The sequence below is a fragment of the Nematolebias whitei genome, chromosome 8 (assembly GCF_014905685.2).
Source record: "Nematolebias whitei isolate Nwh7 chromosome 8, NemWhi1, whole genome shotgun sequence".
Lineage (NCBI taxonomy): Eukaryota > Metazoa > Chordata > Actinopteri > Cyprinodontiformes > Rivulidae > Nematolebias > Nematolebias whitei.
Genome location: NC_056505.1, coordinates 14,259,221 through 14,278,680, shown reverse-complemented (window position 1 = coordinate 14,278,680; position 19,460 = coordinate 14,259,221). Strand labels below are relative to the sequence as shown.

The 19,460-nt window shown below is 39.5% G+C and overlaps 1 protein-coding gene across 1 annotated transcript in view; it reads right to left on the bottom strand.

Moving 5' to 3' along the window:
• The window catches only part of fbxl17 (F-box and leucine-rich repeat protein 17), a 258,417-nt gene that overhangs the window by 216,835 nt on the left and 22,122 nt on the right, over positions 1–19,460 (bottom strand). The window contains exons 7-8 of the mRNA XM_037680052.1: positions 676–704; positions 511–550 (exon numbers count right to left, since the gene is read on the bottom strand). Of these exons, the coding sequence (XP_037535980.1) occupies positions 511–550; positions 676–704 (69 nt within the window). The remainder of the gene's footprint in view (positions 1–510; positions 551–675; positions 705–19,460) is intronic.

Below are 19,460 nucleotides of genomic sequence, written 5' to 3'. Positions count from 1 at the left end.
AGCGCACCTGAATTTACATACAGCCTACATGGTGATGCTTGGATAAGCAATTTAACACTTTCCAACAGCTGCTCTGCATCATTTACATAAATTAATAAAGCAAATTTAAATTCTATTGAAGTTTTTCTTTCTTTTTTTTAATCTCCTGCACGCACCTTCACTCTCTTCCATAAAAATGAGTAGAAATATCTGCAGGAGGTCAGAGCAACAAGTTGGACAATCCAATTTGGGACTCCCAGGAGGATTTTGGTCTCTGCCTGTTTGACTCTATGTAAACAGCAGGTATCTGACAGGTCATTCACTCTGTGGCTCCACCACCTCTCCCTTGTTCTTCAGTGGCACATTTGATTCAGTCATATAGGAGCAAGTCATCAAGATCTGCTAGCACCTGCGAGGGTTGAAATCCAAACACTCACCGTGCCCAGTCTCCCACTGCCAGAATGCACTCGCTGTCAGCCTTTAAATAGCCTGGAGTAAAGCAAATCAGCATCCAAAAATAAAACCATCTACATCAGGACCAGTGAGATGGAGCAGATCCAAATTACTCAGACTGGGATGTGAACATGAAGGTGACACTTCAGCGTTATGAAATATGCTCTATTGAAAAATGTCTCCAGTAAGAAGAAAATGAGTCTGGTGGTTTGGGGTCAGTAGCTGAAGCCAAGACAACATGACTTTGGCATCGAGAAGCTCTTCAGAGCCAGCTGGAGAATGTCAAAACAACACAAAAACACAACAACAAAATCTCATGACTAAACAGCATAACAAACCATGAACAATAGAATTTTGTCCTTTCTCTAAGCAAGCACAATTCACTCCATTTTTATTTTAATAGTATTTATTTATTATTGTTTTAACTACACATTTCACTTTAATTTTGTGTTTATGTATAGAAAAATGCTACCACTTGTGAACTCTAGTTGAAATGGTTGAACCACTGTTTATTTTTGTGCATATATTTAGCATCCTAGCACCAAATATCTTAAAACCTTCTTTTTTTTTTAACATAAATTCAAGTTCAAGTTGTGTTTAGTTGTCATATGCAAGGTTAACAGTACAATGAAATGCTCAGGATGAGAAGAACCGATTTGATTAGCTAAAAAAACAAAACAAAGAACAAACAAGAAATACAAATACATAAGGGTACCAAAAAAAAAGTACCAAAAAGTGAAAAAGTAATTATAAAATTTACAAGGTCCTAAAGAGAAAATAGTAATCAACAACATGGTAGAATTTTAACAGTGCAATCAGGATGAATTTGTATGATTAAGTATTTCATGGTAGTAATTAAAGCTAAAATGCACATGGTACATATTGCACATTAACATTTACTACACAGGTTGTGTGACAGGTAGTGAGCAACACTGAGATGAATTATGATTGTAACATAGATACTGTATCATACCGTATCATTCATACATGATACATAATACAGCCAAAGAAATTACAGACTGAAAGCAATATGGCTGTAAAGATTTTAGTTGTTTGAGGGAACAAAGATATCTGTAATATATCGAAGTAGCGTGTGCTAAGTTGTACTAAACCATTCGTCTTGACAAGATTATAGAAATGAATGCACAACAAGGTTTTTGCTCAGTTCCTGGCTACACATGGCTACATAACCTACTGGTGGCTGTTCACATTCTGTAAATTGATAGTAGCTGCAGCTGCAGACTGCCAACACCAGCTTGTGTGCCCCAGTGTGTCCTCAGCTCTGTCAGTCTAAGCAGAAGACAAAAGGGAGTGTTTTACACACAACTGTTCCAGCTTCATCTAATTAGTTCTTTCGCCATACCCTTGTTCCTTGGATCACTCTCCAGTTCCCTCCTTCACCGTGCCAACCTGCAGAGCTCCTGCTGTTCCTTGATATATCTGAACCTTTACTGAACTGTCTCAGCTGTTTCAATGCTGCCTCAGGATGCATCCTACAAGCCTTAATTAGTTTGTTAAAAAAAAGTGAGAAATCAGAAATTAATTTTCCATCTCCAGCACTCCCAGTCAGGTAGGAGACGGCAAGGTGTTTGGTTTTAATCTCAAGATGACGCGAGATCAAATAATAGATGGATGCACCCACTGCAGGAATTTATTTGTCATCATTTGAACCTTAGTTTACAGCAACAAACGCACACAAGCAGACACAAATACACACCGTACTCAATCACCTAACACAACAGTCAAATAGAAATGGCTCCATCCTTTCAAGGTCCAGTTAACCTCCGTCATTCGTCTCGCTTTGACGGCTAATTGGTCTGGCTGTGGCACACGGCCTGGTGACCGTTCTGACCGAACACAGCCGACTGCAACATAACAGTGTTCTAAAAACTGCAGGTAGAAATTTTAAATAAAAAATGTGTTCCCGTGGAGCCAGGAATTCTTATAAACTTCACGGAGGAGTGCAACAAGACAGAATTTCTTTAACATATAGCCAACTAAGCGTAACACCATTTGAAACAGTCTGGTAAGTATGTTCAGGTAGGAAAAAAAAAAACGGAACTATAATTACACATGAAAATAACTTACTATATTATATTACAGAAAATAATGGGCCTGTAGCAAACTAATCTTGCAAAATGCTATAAACACCTGATTTGAATTATGGCCAACGTAGTAATGCTTTACTCCTGCCAAATTGCTATGCATTGTGTTTTGAGAGAAAAAAATGAATTACTGTGCAAACATTTCATTTAAATTAATTAAGTTTGGGTCTCAAGTGACTTACAATAAGACTGGCATTACTTAAGGTCCACCCTGACAGGAAAATCCACTCATCCTGGGTGACAATTTGGGAAACTAAAGCAAATTAAGTCTTCAGAGTTACTGTGATGGATTACGTGGCTAAAACTATTTTCAAGTCTATACGAATTGTTTTCATACAGAACACGACTGAATGGCAGTAAATTAGTTCCTCTAGTGGCATAAAACAAGCGCTCGACAAATACACCAGCAGCCTGGAGGGTAGATGAGAGCAGACTCACGCACGCCAGAACACAGCCCGAGGAGCTGATGGTTAAACAGAAGAAAGTGGCAAACTAAAGAAAATTGTTTGCGGTGCACAAAAAGTATTTAAAAAAATTCCAGGAAAATGCTAAAAAAAAAAATTACATGCAGTACTGCTTTAAAAGAGCTGCACATTTTTGTAAAGATTTATTTTCATTGCAACATTAGACTCATTAAGGGTTGCAAAAATATAAATCGCAAACACAAACTGCATGTCAAGAACACATTCAAAGAGCAGATGGACCCCACTGCCCTCAACTCACACACCAGATTTGTACAATACTTAACATAATAAATACACACAACGGAAAAAACAAAGAAAAAAAGAAAAATTGGTTTTGTCACAATTGATTTTGCCATTATGATAGTGATTTGCAAATATTGTTTGCCAAATATAGTGCACCCCTTCAGCTCAATGTTTCAGGTTTATTTAGCTGTTTTGTTTTTTGCATTAATTCCACTGTCTTTAAAAAGCACCCTAGCAAAAAAACAACCAGAATTAAAATTGACCTCTGCTATAAGAGGAAAGCAAGTAAATCCACTTCACTCCACTTCGCTGGCAAATTTCTGCTGTAAACCATTAGAAAATACAAAATTTCCAAAGAATAACGGGAAAAATGTAAGCTTAAAACCAGAATTGCTTTGTTCTACTAGTTTTCAGGCGATGGCAGTGTAAAATTCATGGTTTGCCCTATTTTTTTCCCCCAACTTATCTGCAGAAACGTTTGTTCTCGGACAGTCACACAAAACATCAAAATAACACCAAACTAAACCGAGAGCGGTCACTAACAATAAACCAGCAGCTTTCATCACTTCACGGTCAAATTGCATCGCTATGCATTGCATAGCCAAGCCAAAGTTTCTGGACTCGTTTATTACATGGCAGCGCATAATAGGAGTGGGTGTAAAAAACCCGCAGAGACAGAACCATCATCTCTAAGTGGAGTCAAGTCTCCATCCTAAACACCACATTGATATAGCACAGGTAGTTGGAACTCCAGTGTCACGACTTCGCCTGAGGGACTTGCATAAACAAGTACAAACGAGAGATTACATTTATCTTACCTTGTGTCAGCGCAGGACACATCATTACACACAGAACAGTAAGTGTTGTGGTCTAACTAGGCTTGTATATTCGGAAAATGGATGGAGCTGCAGCATGTCCATAACTTCTCTGGAGAGAATCTCAGCTCCTGTGCGATTTGCGAGGCAGAGGTAAACTGAGTCTCAGTGGTTTCTTTAATACTTTAAATGTGCAGCCTTTTGATTGAAATGAGGGGATTCGAGGCATTTCTTGAGGAACTTGTGATTTCTAATTCCTCCAGCAAACCGTTCGCATTTTCTCACAAATCTTAAAGGCCCTTTCTCTTGAATTTTTCTTCAACCACTTATTCAGTTACAGTTTGAGAAAAGCCTGTTGAGTGCTAGAGTTATTGTGCCCTTGAATTTCAAGCTTTCAGCACTTCCCAGCTTTCAGCACAGAAAGAGCGGTTTGACAGTGATGCTCAGACAAAGGTGAGAAGCCAACAAAGGCGTCTGAGTCAGTTTAAAGAGCAACAATTGTGCCAACAGGAACGCATATGCCATGTGGTAATTGCATTGTTACGGCCGGTCTACACACAAGATGGTAAGCTTTCTCTGGGTGTGCAAGGGGTGTGACTGTTCAGTAAATATCCCCTGGAGGGCCACAGCAGGGGGTTTCACCATGTCCAACTGCAACCTCCATCAGGCCAGGGCAGATCATACAATACAAGAAGAATGAGGGGTACTAGAAGTTACTTTGTTCCCAAATACATCAACTTTATTCTGTAACTCTGGGAAGGAAATATGCAGGAACCACAACATTTTAAGGTGACCTATTCAACCCTACTACAATTCAGGTAGATAACAAAAAAGGAGGTTGGCTTGAAACAGAGCAGTGAAGGCTATCTATGGGACAGATCTGGTTGGCAGGCCACAAACTGACAAAAGTCCTCCGGATGGGGGATGAAAAGTTTCTCTCATAAAGAAACTGGTCCAGATGACACAATTTAAACATTTTTTGTTGTTATCTACCTGGATGATGGAGACTACAAAAATTTTTCTGTACCACTTTGGCCTTGGTTGTCATCAGGCTGTTTCTGTGAGTAGCAAGTTGGCCATTGGGCCTAAAACATTTGATTGATGTACATGACAAATGATTGTTTTGGATGGGTGTGTTTTGCATGTGTTAAAGCCTACTTCTGAGATTCCAACAGGTGGTTGGCTTGAAACACAGCAGTGAAGGCTATCTATGGGACAGATCTGGTTGGCAGGCCACAGACTGAGGAAGTCCTCCGGATGGGGGACGAAATGTTTCTCACTTAAATGAACTGGTCCAGATGACATGATTGAACCTTTTTTGTTAACATATGGGCCATTCAACTAACAGCTACACAATGTTCTGAAAAATCCTGGTAATGAGATGTTCCTTTATAAAGCCAAAATTTAATTTATGTTTTTGTACAGGTGTTACAAAGATACAACAGGTCAAAACCCATGTCATGTTCATGACAGTTTGTATTTCTATATTTACAGTAGCACATATTAGGGTCGAGATGGTGTAGAGGTAGTGCAGCCAACTTGGGACCAGAAAGTCGCGGTTCGACTCCCGGCTGTGCCCATGTTGTCCTGAGCAAGACACCTATGGTAATCCCTAATTGCTCCCCAGGTGCTTACATAGCTGCCCACTGCTCCACCTGGGTGTATCTCAGGTGTGATGGGTTAAATGCAGAGAACTCATTGTATAGGAACGTACAAGGATGACAACGAACAGATAGCACTTAATATTCCTCAATAATCCTGTTTTAATATACTAAGTGTGTGAACATAATGTGGGCTTCTGCTAACCTCCTGAAATGGGTCTCAGTAAGGCCAGTTTGATTTGTATCTAAAACTTTAAATCTTATGCTTATATGTGCCAGCAAAACCCAAGCCAACACTCTGGAGTTCAGCATTAAGGCACAAAAAGCTGTTTGATGAGTACTACTTAAATTTGTTTAGTGCATGCAGGTAAATACCGTAGTATGAAGAGCATTAGACAAAAATGGTTTATTTTGATGTATTTTCATTGACTGGCAATGAAACAATGGCCAACCCTTGGAAAAGTCATGTAAGAGATATACTTTTGCACATGGAAAACCTGAGCTATTCACTCAGATACTGTTAGAAAACTATAGAAAGTCAGTTTCCAGACTGAGGTTACAGACTAAAAATGAGTCTAATATTAATTTTTGTTTGTTTTTATTCATTGTGAGTCTATCGCTTTCAGCGTTCACCGTTCATCAGCTTGAATTTGTTGCTTTCACTCTTAACAGAGTGGTTAACAATGTCACTGCAAAATGAACAGAAAGAAGGTACCGGTATCTTAACCTTTGAGATCAAGTAAAAGCCTTTTTTTGTGTCACACCCTCTTTTTCATTGTGGACATTTAAGAAAAAGCTTGAAAGGTCATTCAAACATTCAGCAATGTGTACAGTTTACATTTAGCCTTTGACCCCAACGGCAGGCAAGACTATACCCTATTTAGCAAATTTCCTGAGGCAGCAAATTTTAAGCAATGCCATCAAAAGCTTTTCTTCTTTTGTATAAACAGGAATGCTTTGCTGATCTGTGTCTTTTAGAAATGGAAATCCCTCTCAAGAGAATCCAGACCCATTTTTGTCCTCCCCGAACATTTTTTATACATACACCCATTTAAAGAGTGCAAACAAAAGACAGCCCTTTTCTATCCCACTGGTTTGGGACAGGGTCGTGGAGGTCAGACTTTCTGGAGCAGTGGGGTCCCAGAGAGGGTGGTTGAGCTCAGTGTCACTCCACCTTACACCATATCAGCATGAAGTGACAGAACAGACAAGACAGCCTTCACCTCCGACTTGTCTTCCCTCTCCTCCCTGCAGTATTTCCCTAATGGTGCAGTGGGCGTGGGGATGCCGAGTCTGAGCTGCGGTCTGCAGGATGACAATAGATAGGGCAGAAGGCCAAGAAAACTGGGAGATGCGATGCCTTGCCTGAGCTCCTGCCCTGCTTGCTCAGAGACATTTTAGATCTGTTTCTGCTGCCCGTCATCGACCTAATGTAGCAAAGATCACTGTCAAGGTTAAAGGTTATTCCCTCTGTGTGTCCTTATTGACTCAAATATACATAAATAAAATAATAACACAGAGGTTCCAAAGATCAGCACAAGAAAACGACAAAAAATTGACTTTATGCATTCAAAAAACAAGGACTAATACCTTCCCACCCCTCATCTTTGTCTCTGCTGACCCTGAGAGCTGTCAAAAGAGGAGAAAGGCCGTCAAACAGACCCAAAGAGAAAGGTGACATGGATCAGTGACCAGGACCCAGAACTGAGGACAATGGATTGGTCAGAGGTAGGTTGTAAAAGAGACAGAATGTGTGTAAGACAAGGTAAATCACATGCAGAGATAAAAAGAAAACATGACCTAGTTTTAGTCTGATCATAGTCAGAATAGAAAAAGACAAAAGACAGGAAGTGAAGCTAAACACAGATCTTCAAGCAGTGGGAGCATCTAAGTGAAACCAACCATTTGATTAGGAATTATTAAAATTCAAAGCAAAACAATAAATAAATTTTAAAAAAAAAAACATTTTTATCATAAAAATTAAGAGAAGCATCTCTTAGAAGGTATGTAGCCAAGTTAAGACTTTAGGAAAAAAATACTGAGGCAGGAATGAAAAGAAAGGGAGGTGATGCTAGATAGAGACCGCAGGAAGACAGAAAGGGCAAAAGACAAACCAGAGAGCGGATTAGATGAGTGTCATGGCGCTGAGAGTTCACCATGCATCTCGACCCAATATTCTCTGCTCTCACCAAAGATAATAGAAGTAAACCAAGGGAAACCACAGGAGGGACGGGAAAGACACGAACACAGCAAGCAGATGTGTCTTCTGGCTTGCGCTTGAATTAATCCTCCTCCCTCAGCCTGCCTTTCTTCCTTTTATCATTCGTAACAAAAAGATCCTGCTTCTGCTTCAGGTCCAGACAACAGAGGTGGCTGGGCGATGAATTTACGTCCTTGTTGAGAGAGGTTACCATGAGGGTTGGGAGAGATAAGGGATTTGGGGAGACGGGTGGACAACATGAGTGAGTATTTTCCTACGTGCCAGGTCAGTTTGGGTCTTATGACAAAAATAATACGGGAGATGAGAAAAAAACACCAAAGGTTAGGGGTTTGGAGAAGCTGGCTGCTCGGGGAACACAAGAAAAGAATCAGACACCAACTGAGAGTTCAGATGTTTCAGTAAGCTCCTGAGTGTCTGAGCAGGACAAAAAGAATAAAATAACGACAGAGAGTAAAATCAGGAAGAGGCAGAAAGAGCATGTTGAGAAGTTAACATAAAGGGATCATTTCTGAATTAATTGTGACAACAAATTTATCTGTTATAAAAAAATAAATGAAATCTAAAGGAGGAGTTCCAAGAGTTAGTTCAAGCTGGCTCAAGAACATGCTGCTAGTTAAAATAAAAACTATAATCCAGAGAACTCGTAATCACAAGGAAATTAAATTGAAGTTGACTGGTGAGCCTGGAGGTATAAGACTATTGGTACGAAAGCAATAGAACATTTCAAATACCGATGTTAGCCTTGAAACAAAAAATAAATACTTTTCTTTTTTCTCTTTAAACTTAGTACGAAAACGTCAAATAAAAACAAGCATCCAGCTTTAATGAAAAGTAATTAGTATATCTGAAAAGTCTGCAATGTGAAAAACGTTTACAGAAACATTTGATCACATGACACACTGTTAATTAAATAAAATCAAAATACCATTAGTGTGTGCTGATCTTTAAATCTATTTGTTTATTTATTTTTTTGTCAAATTTAATTTAATTGTTTTTAGATACTCATTTCAGTTATTTATCAAAAGTTACCAATGTCTCATGACTATTGACATTAAATACTCAACAAATACTGGTTCACCTGCACACACATGAAAAAACTAAGGTCAAGAGATATTGCAGAGAGAAAAAAATAGTATTAATGGATTAGAAGCTGAGAAAATGCTGATCAATAAATGGATTATTGATATCAGCCATCAAAGACAGAGATGGAAACAAAACAAAGCTGACGGCAGTGACATATTTAAATATTTATTCTGTTCGGGCAGCAAAAAGTCTGTGCATTTCTAGTCAGGCACTTTTCAGCCATGCTGAATGTCTTTTGATGGACACAGTGAGCTGGTTTCCGAACAGTCCCAACATGGGAACCTTGTAAGAGATAGTTAGTCTTGATTGGTCCCTGTGAGACAAACTCAGTAAACCCTTACTTTCTGAGCACCAGACCTAACACCCCCCCCCCCTCACAGGATTTAGGCTGTGACCTGTAGAAAAAGGCAGGAGATGAGCGAGGTTGGACACACACTGAGCTGGAAAGCCACAGGAGTCTTGGCTGCAGAACATTTAAGCCCTGAAAGAACTCAGCACAAGCTAACATAGCAGTGTCTGGGTGCATGCGCTCAGTTGCTTATCTGTTTTTCTACAGTTTGTAAGGGGGCAGCCTCATATGCCATTTGTTTTATTCCTGGTTTGAGTCTGCAAGTTATGCCTTTATTACAGGAGCTGACAGTCGAGACATGTTTGGAAATGAGAGAATTTAGAAGACTGGTGGACACAGAACAAAGGCAAAGGTCAACATCACAACTTCTGGTCGTTTTATTGAGTTTGAAGTCAAGATTGGAAATTTTAAAACTCTGGTGGAGTCACAAAAGTTTAAAAATGACTAAAACTGTCTATATTGTGAGGAGTACATTACTGGTTGTTATAGGTCACCATCAGTGCCATGAATTACTGAGCTTTGGATAAAAGCTCTGAATCGTGACAGTGGTAACGTGTGCCTACATCTGTAGACAGAGATGAACTCTGATGTTCCATCATAAGACCTGGTTGAATCATATGTGCATATTGGAATCAAAGGCAGAGCAAATTAAAACAATTCATGTCAGAAAAGTTTCTAATACTGATCCAGCAAAGTTAAGTCGGGTCCTCTGGACGGTTTCTTTTTGTTGAAATGTTTCGTCTTTCATCCAAAAGCTTCATCAGACCGAGGAGCTGCAACAAACCTCTCGAACTGATGGAGTCTTTTGGATAAACGTTTCAACAAAAAGAAACCGTACTGCTGGATTTTTCTACCTGGATTACTGAGCATGAATCAGGATGTTTTGGACCACTTTGGCCATGACTGCCTCAAATGACTCTGGGGGGAGAGGGCGGACTCCAGAAACCATCAGAGCACCACCAAACTGGTTGACGCACTATGTGAAGGTGCTATTTAAAAGACTGAGTTTGTTGCAGCTCCTCGGACTGACGAAGTTGTTTGGATGAAAGACGAAACGTTTCAACAAAAAGAAACTGTCCAAAGGACCTGACTTAACTTTGTTGGATTTTTCTACCTGGATTATTGAGCATGAATCAGGATATTTCTAATACTGACTTTATTTGGGGAACATTTTAAGAAATTTCAAAAGTTTATTCAAAGGGACCTGTTTGCAGTCTAAAGTCTAGTACATATTAAGTATAAATTCATTTTCTGATGGGGAAAAAAAATCTCTTGTGTCAGGGATGCACTGCTACAGGTATTTGCAACACAAAGCACTGAAGCCAAAGCAAAAACGAGGAACTGCACTTTAGTTGCAACACACAAAATCTTGCAATGTGGCACCTTTGATATAAGGGTTATGCTGATGTTTGATGATTTTATAAGTACGTGAAAATGTAACTTTAAAAAAGTGTTGTGTTGTGTCATTCTCCAAACGTTACTCTAAAACTTACTCTCTCCCACTAACTAAACAAAGACTAGCACAGTAACTGTGCTTGCCTAAAGTAACAACAATCCCCAGTAAACGTCCTAATAAATCACTTTTTAAAATTGCAGAACAAATTAACCACAAGCAAAAAAAAAGACAAGTTGGAGAATAAAAATACAGACATCAATTTGGTTGTTCTTACAGTTAGATTACACAGCAACAAAAATTGCATAGATTTGTGATCATTTATTTTTAATCACACAAACTTAATGATGTGATTTCTCTGTATTTGCATAGCTAGTTTGCACACTGACCGAATGTGTAATGAACTGCAGGATAACCACAAAACAAGCAGGCAGACTCTGCCATTTCCCTCAGGGAAATAAAGCCAGGCCACTTCCAGATATCAACAGCGACTAAGAAGCCTCTTTCTGCTGCTGTTAGAGAAAAACTTTGATCAAAAGTTACTTCTCCTCATCCATCTCTGACTCTCGTAGCAAGTCATAAATCATCTTCCACGGTGCCAACTGTCAGACTCGGTCCCAAAGCCGTGAAGAGCTAATTCAGCCGCACAACGCTCCAAACCAATCTCTGCTCTGCTCCCTCAGCTCAAAACAAAAAAGAAAAAACAACATTACAAATTATTGGCCTGCTTGGACTTATTAAAGTGATACCACTTTTGTAAATACTCGAGCATGGCACTGAATATTGTTATCGTTACTGCTTTACACAAAAACTTCACTAAAAACTAAAAACTAGAAATACAATGCATGTATTTCAGATAAGTTGTATCATATGGCAAGTGTGGTTACGATGTGCTTGAATGATTGATTTTAAATCATTTTGAACTAAAATTGCTTTTCGTGTATTTACACCAACCTGATTTTTTCATCTGTTTGTAAACCAGCAAAGAGGCATCCAAACAGCCCCAGCTGAAGGCTAGTTGACATGAACGACACAAACCTTTTTAGCCTTTAACTCCCTCGTGGACCACAGTCATGAAATTATTTGCTTGGTTACACTGAGTCCTGCCAGAAAATATCTGCAATGCTAATAAACTCCATGGGCACTGGCAGGTAATGGCGTGCTGCTGTAACTTTTCTACCTCATCTGAGCGCAGCTCAATCAGGCTCCGCCTGAGGCCTCCTCTCTACGAGTCCCCGCGGCTCAGAATCAGCAACTTTCAATCTCCGTGTGTTAGCACGCAAGACGACGCAACAGTACGTTTGGGATGGGTGATGAGACGAGCAGACAGTACAGTGTGAGAGGCAGAGTGCAACTGCACATACACACACTTGCTGTCGCACGTACAAACACACACGTAAAGTCTAATATCTTCCTGGTCCCCGACTCCCTTTAAGAGACCTGAGAGCTGAAGGGGGAGAAATAAATACTCTGCTTTATTACAGGGAGATAGACAGAGCGGAAGGAGGGTAGAGAGGAGTAAAATAGAGAGACAGGAAGAGACTCGCTCACTCACACAAACACACACACACACAAACACAAAGCAAAGACTCCGACTCTGCTAGATGTTGCTGAATCCCATATAGTCGGGGAGAACTCTTTATTTCCCCAAGTCAGCAAACCTTCCTCACCCCTGTCGTCTCATATACTGTCAGCTGACAAAGTAGAACATGAGCCTCGGCGCACTAAAACTCCACAGTATTACAACAAGACACAAACCAGGACATTATCTCATATTTTAAAGACAAAGATTAGCTTATTCTGATGCTTAAATAAAGATTAGTTCAGGGTATGGAGGGTGCAAGAAAGAAATTAAATCAAATTCCAATCAGAACTTTTAATGAATTGAATGCTTTGACTTTTAATATGGGCAGCACGGTGGCACAGTTGGTAGAGCTGCCGCCTCTCAGCGGGCAGGTAGCCTCGGTTCAAATCCCGGCCGGGGGCCTTTCTGGGTGGAGTTTGCATGTTCTCTCTGTGCATGCGTGTGTTTTCACCAGGTACTCCCGTTTCCTCCCTCAGACCAAAAACATGCATGTTAGGCTGATTGGTAACTCTAAATTGTCCCTAGGTGTGAGTGAGACAGTGAATGGGTGTTTGTCTCGTTTGTCTCTGTGTGTCCCTGTGATGGACTGAAGACCTGTCCAGGGTGTCCCCCGCCTCTTGCACAGTGACTGCTGGACATGGGTACCATGACCCCTGCGACCCGAAAAGAAAGAAGAAAAGAAGAAGTGGGTAAAGAAGATGGATGGGTGGATGGACGGGCGGATGGATGGACGGATGGATTTTTACCATAGAATAGTGACTTCCTCAAAGGGTGCTCTTGTTTGTACCAAAACATGACTTTGAAAATAAAGACGGTCTTTTACCTTTAGAACGTACCAGTTAGGAGTGTAAATCAGCAGCTTTACCACGATACAATATTATATTGATTTGTTTGTATGACTATACGATTTTTCTCAATATCACAAAGTCCGTCACGATACGATTTCGATTTTATTCAATTCACAAGTCTGCGATCGATATACTGCGATATCAAATGCTCATCTCATTTACATATAAATAAATTCACAAAAACAATTCAAATATGATTTAACCATCTTATTTCTGTTATTACAGGCACCAGGCATTTAACTAAAATTAAAAAAAAAAAATTTGATTAAATAATGAAAAATAAAAAGAAATGACCTGATCGGTCGCACATTTCTCATGTTTCAGTGCATTTTTTAATCCAGTTAACTTAAAAGTGCCCTGATTACCTTTCAGTTATAAAGACACAAAAATAGATATTGAGCTTATATAACATGGCTGTCAATGCCGTGTTTCTTCTTCAGGTGAACGGACAAATTTGTTGTGTTTCCCAAGTATTTTAACTCACACTGGCACCTGTTGTATACGTCATGAGTCTTGTCTGTTGAGCCGTCCTTCTGTTGGAATCGAAAATATTTCCACAGTGTTGATTTAAATCCAGCAGGAGAGTTTTGCTTCTCAAATGTTTTGGAAAACTAGTCGTGTCAGAATCTAATCAGCCCAGTTAGAAAGAGTCGCCAGTCTCACAGGTTTTTTATTCAGTCATTCTGATCCAATGACAGTGACGAGGGAAACTTTAGCTTTTGTCAGGCAGAGTTCCCATAATTGCTATTGTCTGGTTTGTGAGCAGCATTTAAGTCAACATCCAAGACGACTGACTTTTCTACAAACTAATTATATAAAGTGGAATCCTACAAAGCCACTTCTGAATACACAAACCAGGGTGAATGTTGAGTGAAGTGAAACCTGAAAGATTATTCCGCATTGTTACCATCCATCCCATGACATATAAACACAGCACCAAAGGCTCAGCAGATGAGCTGAAGGATCTAGAAGAATTTAACAGGATGAGCAGGAGGTTAGCATGATTCCTCTGCGCATGTGAACATCTTCCAGTAAAGCTCTTATCTCACAGATAAAAAGGAAACCGCAGGCAGTGTCTGAGGAAGCACTGACTAAAACAATGTTGTGTTTCTAGTGACAAAAAAAAAGCAATGTGACTTTACCATCAGCTTATTTCAAGTAAAAATGAGAGGACTTTCTAGACTTTTATACTGGTTTTGTGGGATAGACAAAGAACTTTATATTGATTAGGAAATAAAATCCACTATGGTTCTTCTCTACGATGAAAGCAAATGCATAGTTTTATACAAGTAAAATTCAACAAGCCCAGTCTGAAACATCGCAGTTGCATAAAATTGTTCAATATTTTGTCCTTCCTTTACTTGAGCTGGCAGACTCTCAAACAATAGTGTGTGAAAGAGACTTCCAAGGCAAGATGTCTTACTAAATAATATTTTATAACCCTGTAGGGGGAAGAGAGAAAGGTTCCCCTGACCTACTATCATCCAGAAATTTTCCTTTGAGTCCAGGTAGGCCCTTTCTAGTCAATATGAATGTCCCCTGGCACATTACTCTATTGCTGCACAAAGTGGGTGAGAATTTTCAAAGTGCATGTTCATGCTGCCTGTTTCTGTGTGTGTGTGTGTGGCATCTCTAGTCATAGTAATCCCATGCTTTTCTGGCACAACTCCAGCAGACACGGGGAACGTCGCGATGGATTACTCATGGAAAAGGAGGATTTACACAGGAGGAGACAGGGATCAATGGAGGAAGCTACAGTAGAAAAACGGAGGTGGAGAAAAGAATTTCCTGAATATCATTAAACAGTTTCTGCACAGGCACGGATGAAGGAAAGGAACTGGTTTAAGATTCCCATTATTAATCAATGCAATTCACATGAGGCCGTAATATAAAACCAGCATGAGAACCAGAGCTCTGATGTGTTGAGTATCGTGTTTCTCACTGGGGGGAAAATATATGAAGTAAGACAAACGGAGAAAAACAAAGTCCAACAGATAAACAAGAAGCTTGGAAACTAGGATGTTCTTTGGTGGAAAAGTACATAAATTAATCTAAAATAAAAGTCCAAGCAAGCCAACATGGCGCAATACAGTGGCATGATAAAATTGCAATGAATCATAGAGCTGTAAAACACATTTTAAATTAGCTACTTTTTCCCCCCCATGTGCATGACAATAGACTTACAGAGCTTTTTTTTTTTCCTCTGCTGACCAGGATCAAACTTTGACTGACTTTTAACCAAGACGCTCAAAAATATTCAAATCCTTTATCTTCTTCAAAGCCTTTCTAAACTCATTCCATGCAAATCTTGACTCCTTTGCGCCTACTGGTCATTTTTGGATAAAAGTGTGCAGGAAATTAGAATAATGCAACCTAAACATGCATGCATGGAAATTTCTGTTTCCACATCTGTATCTCAGTCACAGTACCAGATTAAGTGATGAAGACATTACTTTCCACATGAAACCAAAAGGAGTTATTCCACCATATGAATGTATACACTCACTATACTATAGATTGGTCTTTGAAGGTCATTTACAGTATATGTACAAGAATTACTGATAACAGGCTGTCTATAACTAAAAAGAGGATAAGATCTGACTTTGACTTACTAAAGGCAGTAAGAAAAAAGCTCTGCAGCAGAGCTATTAAAGTGGCGGCCCAGGGGCCCAATCAGGCCCAAAGGTGAGCTCAGTTCAACCCACCAATGGGTTAATTTTAAAATAAAACTAGATTTTAAACCGTAAAACAAACTTAATTAATAACTAAGTGCTACATGACCAGCCCGAGCGCTTGACTTTCAGTAACTGTGGCCCTCTGAGCAATTTAGTTGAATAGCCTTTCGCCTACAGTATTTGATCAAGACTTGTCAATCAACAACTAAGAACATGAGCTCAAGTTGTAAATATGTTTAGAATCATAGCAGAACCCCTGAAATTTTGACTAAACTACTAACCAACTGTAAATGATAAAAGTGTACGGTAGTTTTCCGGGATGTAAGTTATATGTGTTAAATAACAAATTTTAGAGTCTGTGCAGTTGAGAGTGAAATATATTTCTATCAGTATTATATTTGTTATGTTACTGAAAGTTGTGTACACCTACAGTCTGCAGTATAAATGCATATTAAACTGATACAGAATCTTTATTTCTGGGTTTTCGTTTCTGGTAAGAAGGAGTTTTAGTTACACGCCTGCACTCTGCAACAAGCCTGACACTTGATTGTTTACATCAAGGATGGCAGTATTATTGGCTGAGGGCTGGTCACGTGGGTAAGAGTAGGCTGTCCTATGAGCGGAAATGACGACACCAATGGGTGTGACCAGTTTCAGACGAAAAGTGTGGTGCGCTCTGTAAACGGGGGCTGTTCGGGTGAAATGGGCAGACATCATGTGAGATTGTGATTTTCACTTTTCTGTGCAATAAACCTGCAATGATACTGTGCACATGTGTTTCAGAGACTGCTTCAGACCTTTGAATAACGTCACAGTAGCAAAGTGACACGAGTGAAAAGGGCAGAGTGACTTAAATGAAATAGGACAATGATTTTTGATCTACTGGTCTGCAGAAATAACTTTTTGATTTTTCACACAAGTCTTCTGAATCATCCAGTGTTGTGGGGGAAAAAAACTGTTTTTCTGCATCACTTGTAGATAAAATCAGAAACATCTTATTTAAAAGTGATGCAGAAAAACTGGTTCATGTATTTGTCATGTCTAGACTATTGCAATGGTTTGTTATCTGGGTGTCCAAACACTTCTTTAAAAAGTCTTCAGTTGATCCAGAATGCTGCTGCCAGAGTCTTAACTGGAGTTAGTAGGAGAGATCATAGCTCTCCAGTTTTAGCTTCTCTCAACTGACTCCCTGTCAAGTCCAGAATTGAATTCAAAATTTAACTTCTAACTTACAAAGCTCTCAACAACCTAGCGCCATCTTATATTCGAGATCTTATTGTTCCATATTTTCCTAACAGAGCACTTCACTCTCAGACTGAAGGCTTATGTGTGGTTCCTAGAGTTTCCAAAAGCAGAATGGGAGGAAGATCTTTCAGTTATCAGGCTCCTCTCTTGTGGAAACAACTTCCAGTTTCTGTCCATAAGGCTGACACATTGTCCAGTTTTAAGACTGGACTTAAGACTTTTCTTTTTGATAAATCCTATCATTAAGGTTGGCTTGTAACACTGCTATAGGCTTATACTACTAGAAAACAAATTGACCTGATTTCCTTAAATGAATTATTAAAATTGAATAGTTTTCATTTGATATTATTTCTATCTTAACATGTGATTCTCGACCTGCCATTGTGTATCTGTTCCTCCTTCCTGTTCCTGTCAAACCCAGCTGGTCAAAGCAGATGGCTGCTTGTCCTGAGCCTGGTTCTGCTAAAGGTTTCTTCCTCATGAGGGAGTTTTTCCTTTCCACTGTCGCCTTTGTGCTTGCTCAAGATGAGAGTTATGCGAGTTAAACTCAAAGTAGTCTGCTCCTCAGATGAATAATGTTAACTTATTATATATATATATATATATATATATATATATATATATATGTATGTTTCTGCACAGTGCCCAGAGATGACGTCTGTTGTGACTTGGCGCTGTATAAATAAACTGAATTGAATTGAAAATACATGAACTGGCCCACATCCATGTGTTAGTTAGCTTAGTAAGACTAAATTGTTGAGATAAGTGCTCAGAGCACATAACTCTCCATCCACTAACTCACCTTCACCTGTCATACAGACTTTATATTTAAAAAAATTAAAACTTCCCACATTCAACCCCAAATATCAATCTGCAGCAACCTACCCTCTCCTCTACCAATCTGACTGCAGGCCACAACAACAACTACTATTAATTTATAAATAAAGCACTTTTAAATCAACCACAGCAGCAACAAAGTGATGAACATGTAAACTAGACAAAGACGTGATTCAGAACATGATGGCTTGTGGCTTTGGCAAACCCAGATAAATCACATGTATTGATCAGTGGTTAAGGGTTCAAACTTTGTTCTACATGATGCTTTCTGGTTGAAAATTGAATAACTTTTTTTTTTAATCAGCCCTCATCGATATGAAAGACAATGCACTGCCTAATGTTATATTACATGCATCTAAGAGGGCATTTTCTTTACTATAAAGATTAAAAGCATACAAACTGAACACATGCACACCTTCAGCAGGTCTTTGCTGTCAGACATTTTTGTCCAACTGCCTAGTGTTTCTTGTACTGTAAGAACTGAACTAATGTTTTCAGTTTTAGTCCAGCTGAGGAGATGGCAGCCACAAATGTTTTTCATGCAGACACATGGGACACACCTACATTTCCAGTAAAGGTTTATATTTCCATTCCTTTATCAGCGACTCAAAAAGCAGGTCAAACGTTATGCATGCACTCACAAACACCCACACAGGTCAACACTTTCCACCCCCCTGCATTTCAGTGACAGCCACAGATCCACAGGGATTTATCTAAATGCAAATAGACTGTCTTCACTCCACACACACACACACACACACACACACACAATTTACTCTGGTTGCCCAAAACACACGAGGCAGCCGTATCAAACCAGTGACGAGGTCAAGCAGCTGCGCAGCCCACTGGTTCTGCCTCCCACCTTTTATCTGTACCCTCTAGAGCGCACTCATTTTCACCAAATTCACTTTTAATTGAGAGCTAATTTAACTAAGCCGCACTCGTGCTGAAGGTAGACTAGATAGAAGCTGAGGAGTGGAGCAGTGGGAGATGAATAAGGAGGGAGGGGTATTCAAGGAAATAAGAGGCAGAGCAGGATTTAAGTGGCAGGTGACTGTAAAATCTGAATCAAGCAGTTTAAATTGGTACTGGAAAGAAGGAACGGAGATAAACTGTTACTGGGAGGATGTATAGTTTGGTATTAAGAAGAAAAATACAAAACTGCAACATAATCTTTTTAAATCATTCTTAAAAAGAATAGCCACTCAAACATGTCCTAAAAAGTGTTTGACCTGTCCTAAAACTCCACGTGATGTGAAAGGAGCAGCAAGGTCATGCAGGTTGTGAAAAGTGATCCACGCTTCAAAGGTTATCTGGAGTCTTTGCAATGTGGAAACAAGCTCTCTGACGCTGCCTGATGCCTTCTCTACCTCTACATATCTGTTAATTAGTTCAGCTAAGTGCACCATTAATCGATTGCATGTCTCATTGCTATATCTCATAACGGCGTTGTCTGGCAACGGCAAGCAAAGAAATGTGAGGTTCAGAAAGTCGCCGTCTTCCACTGGTGAAATACAGGGAACGGGAGAGAGGCAGAAGACAGGAACGAAGATTCAAGAAGACA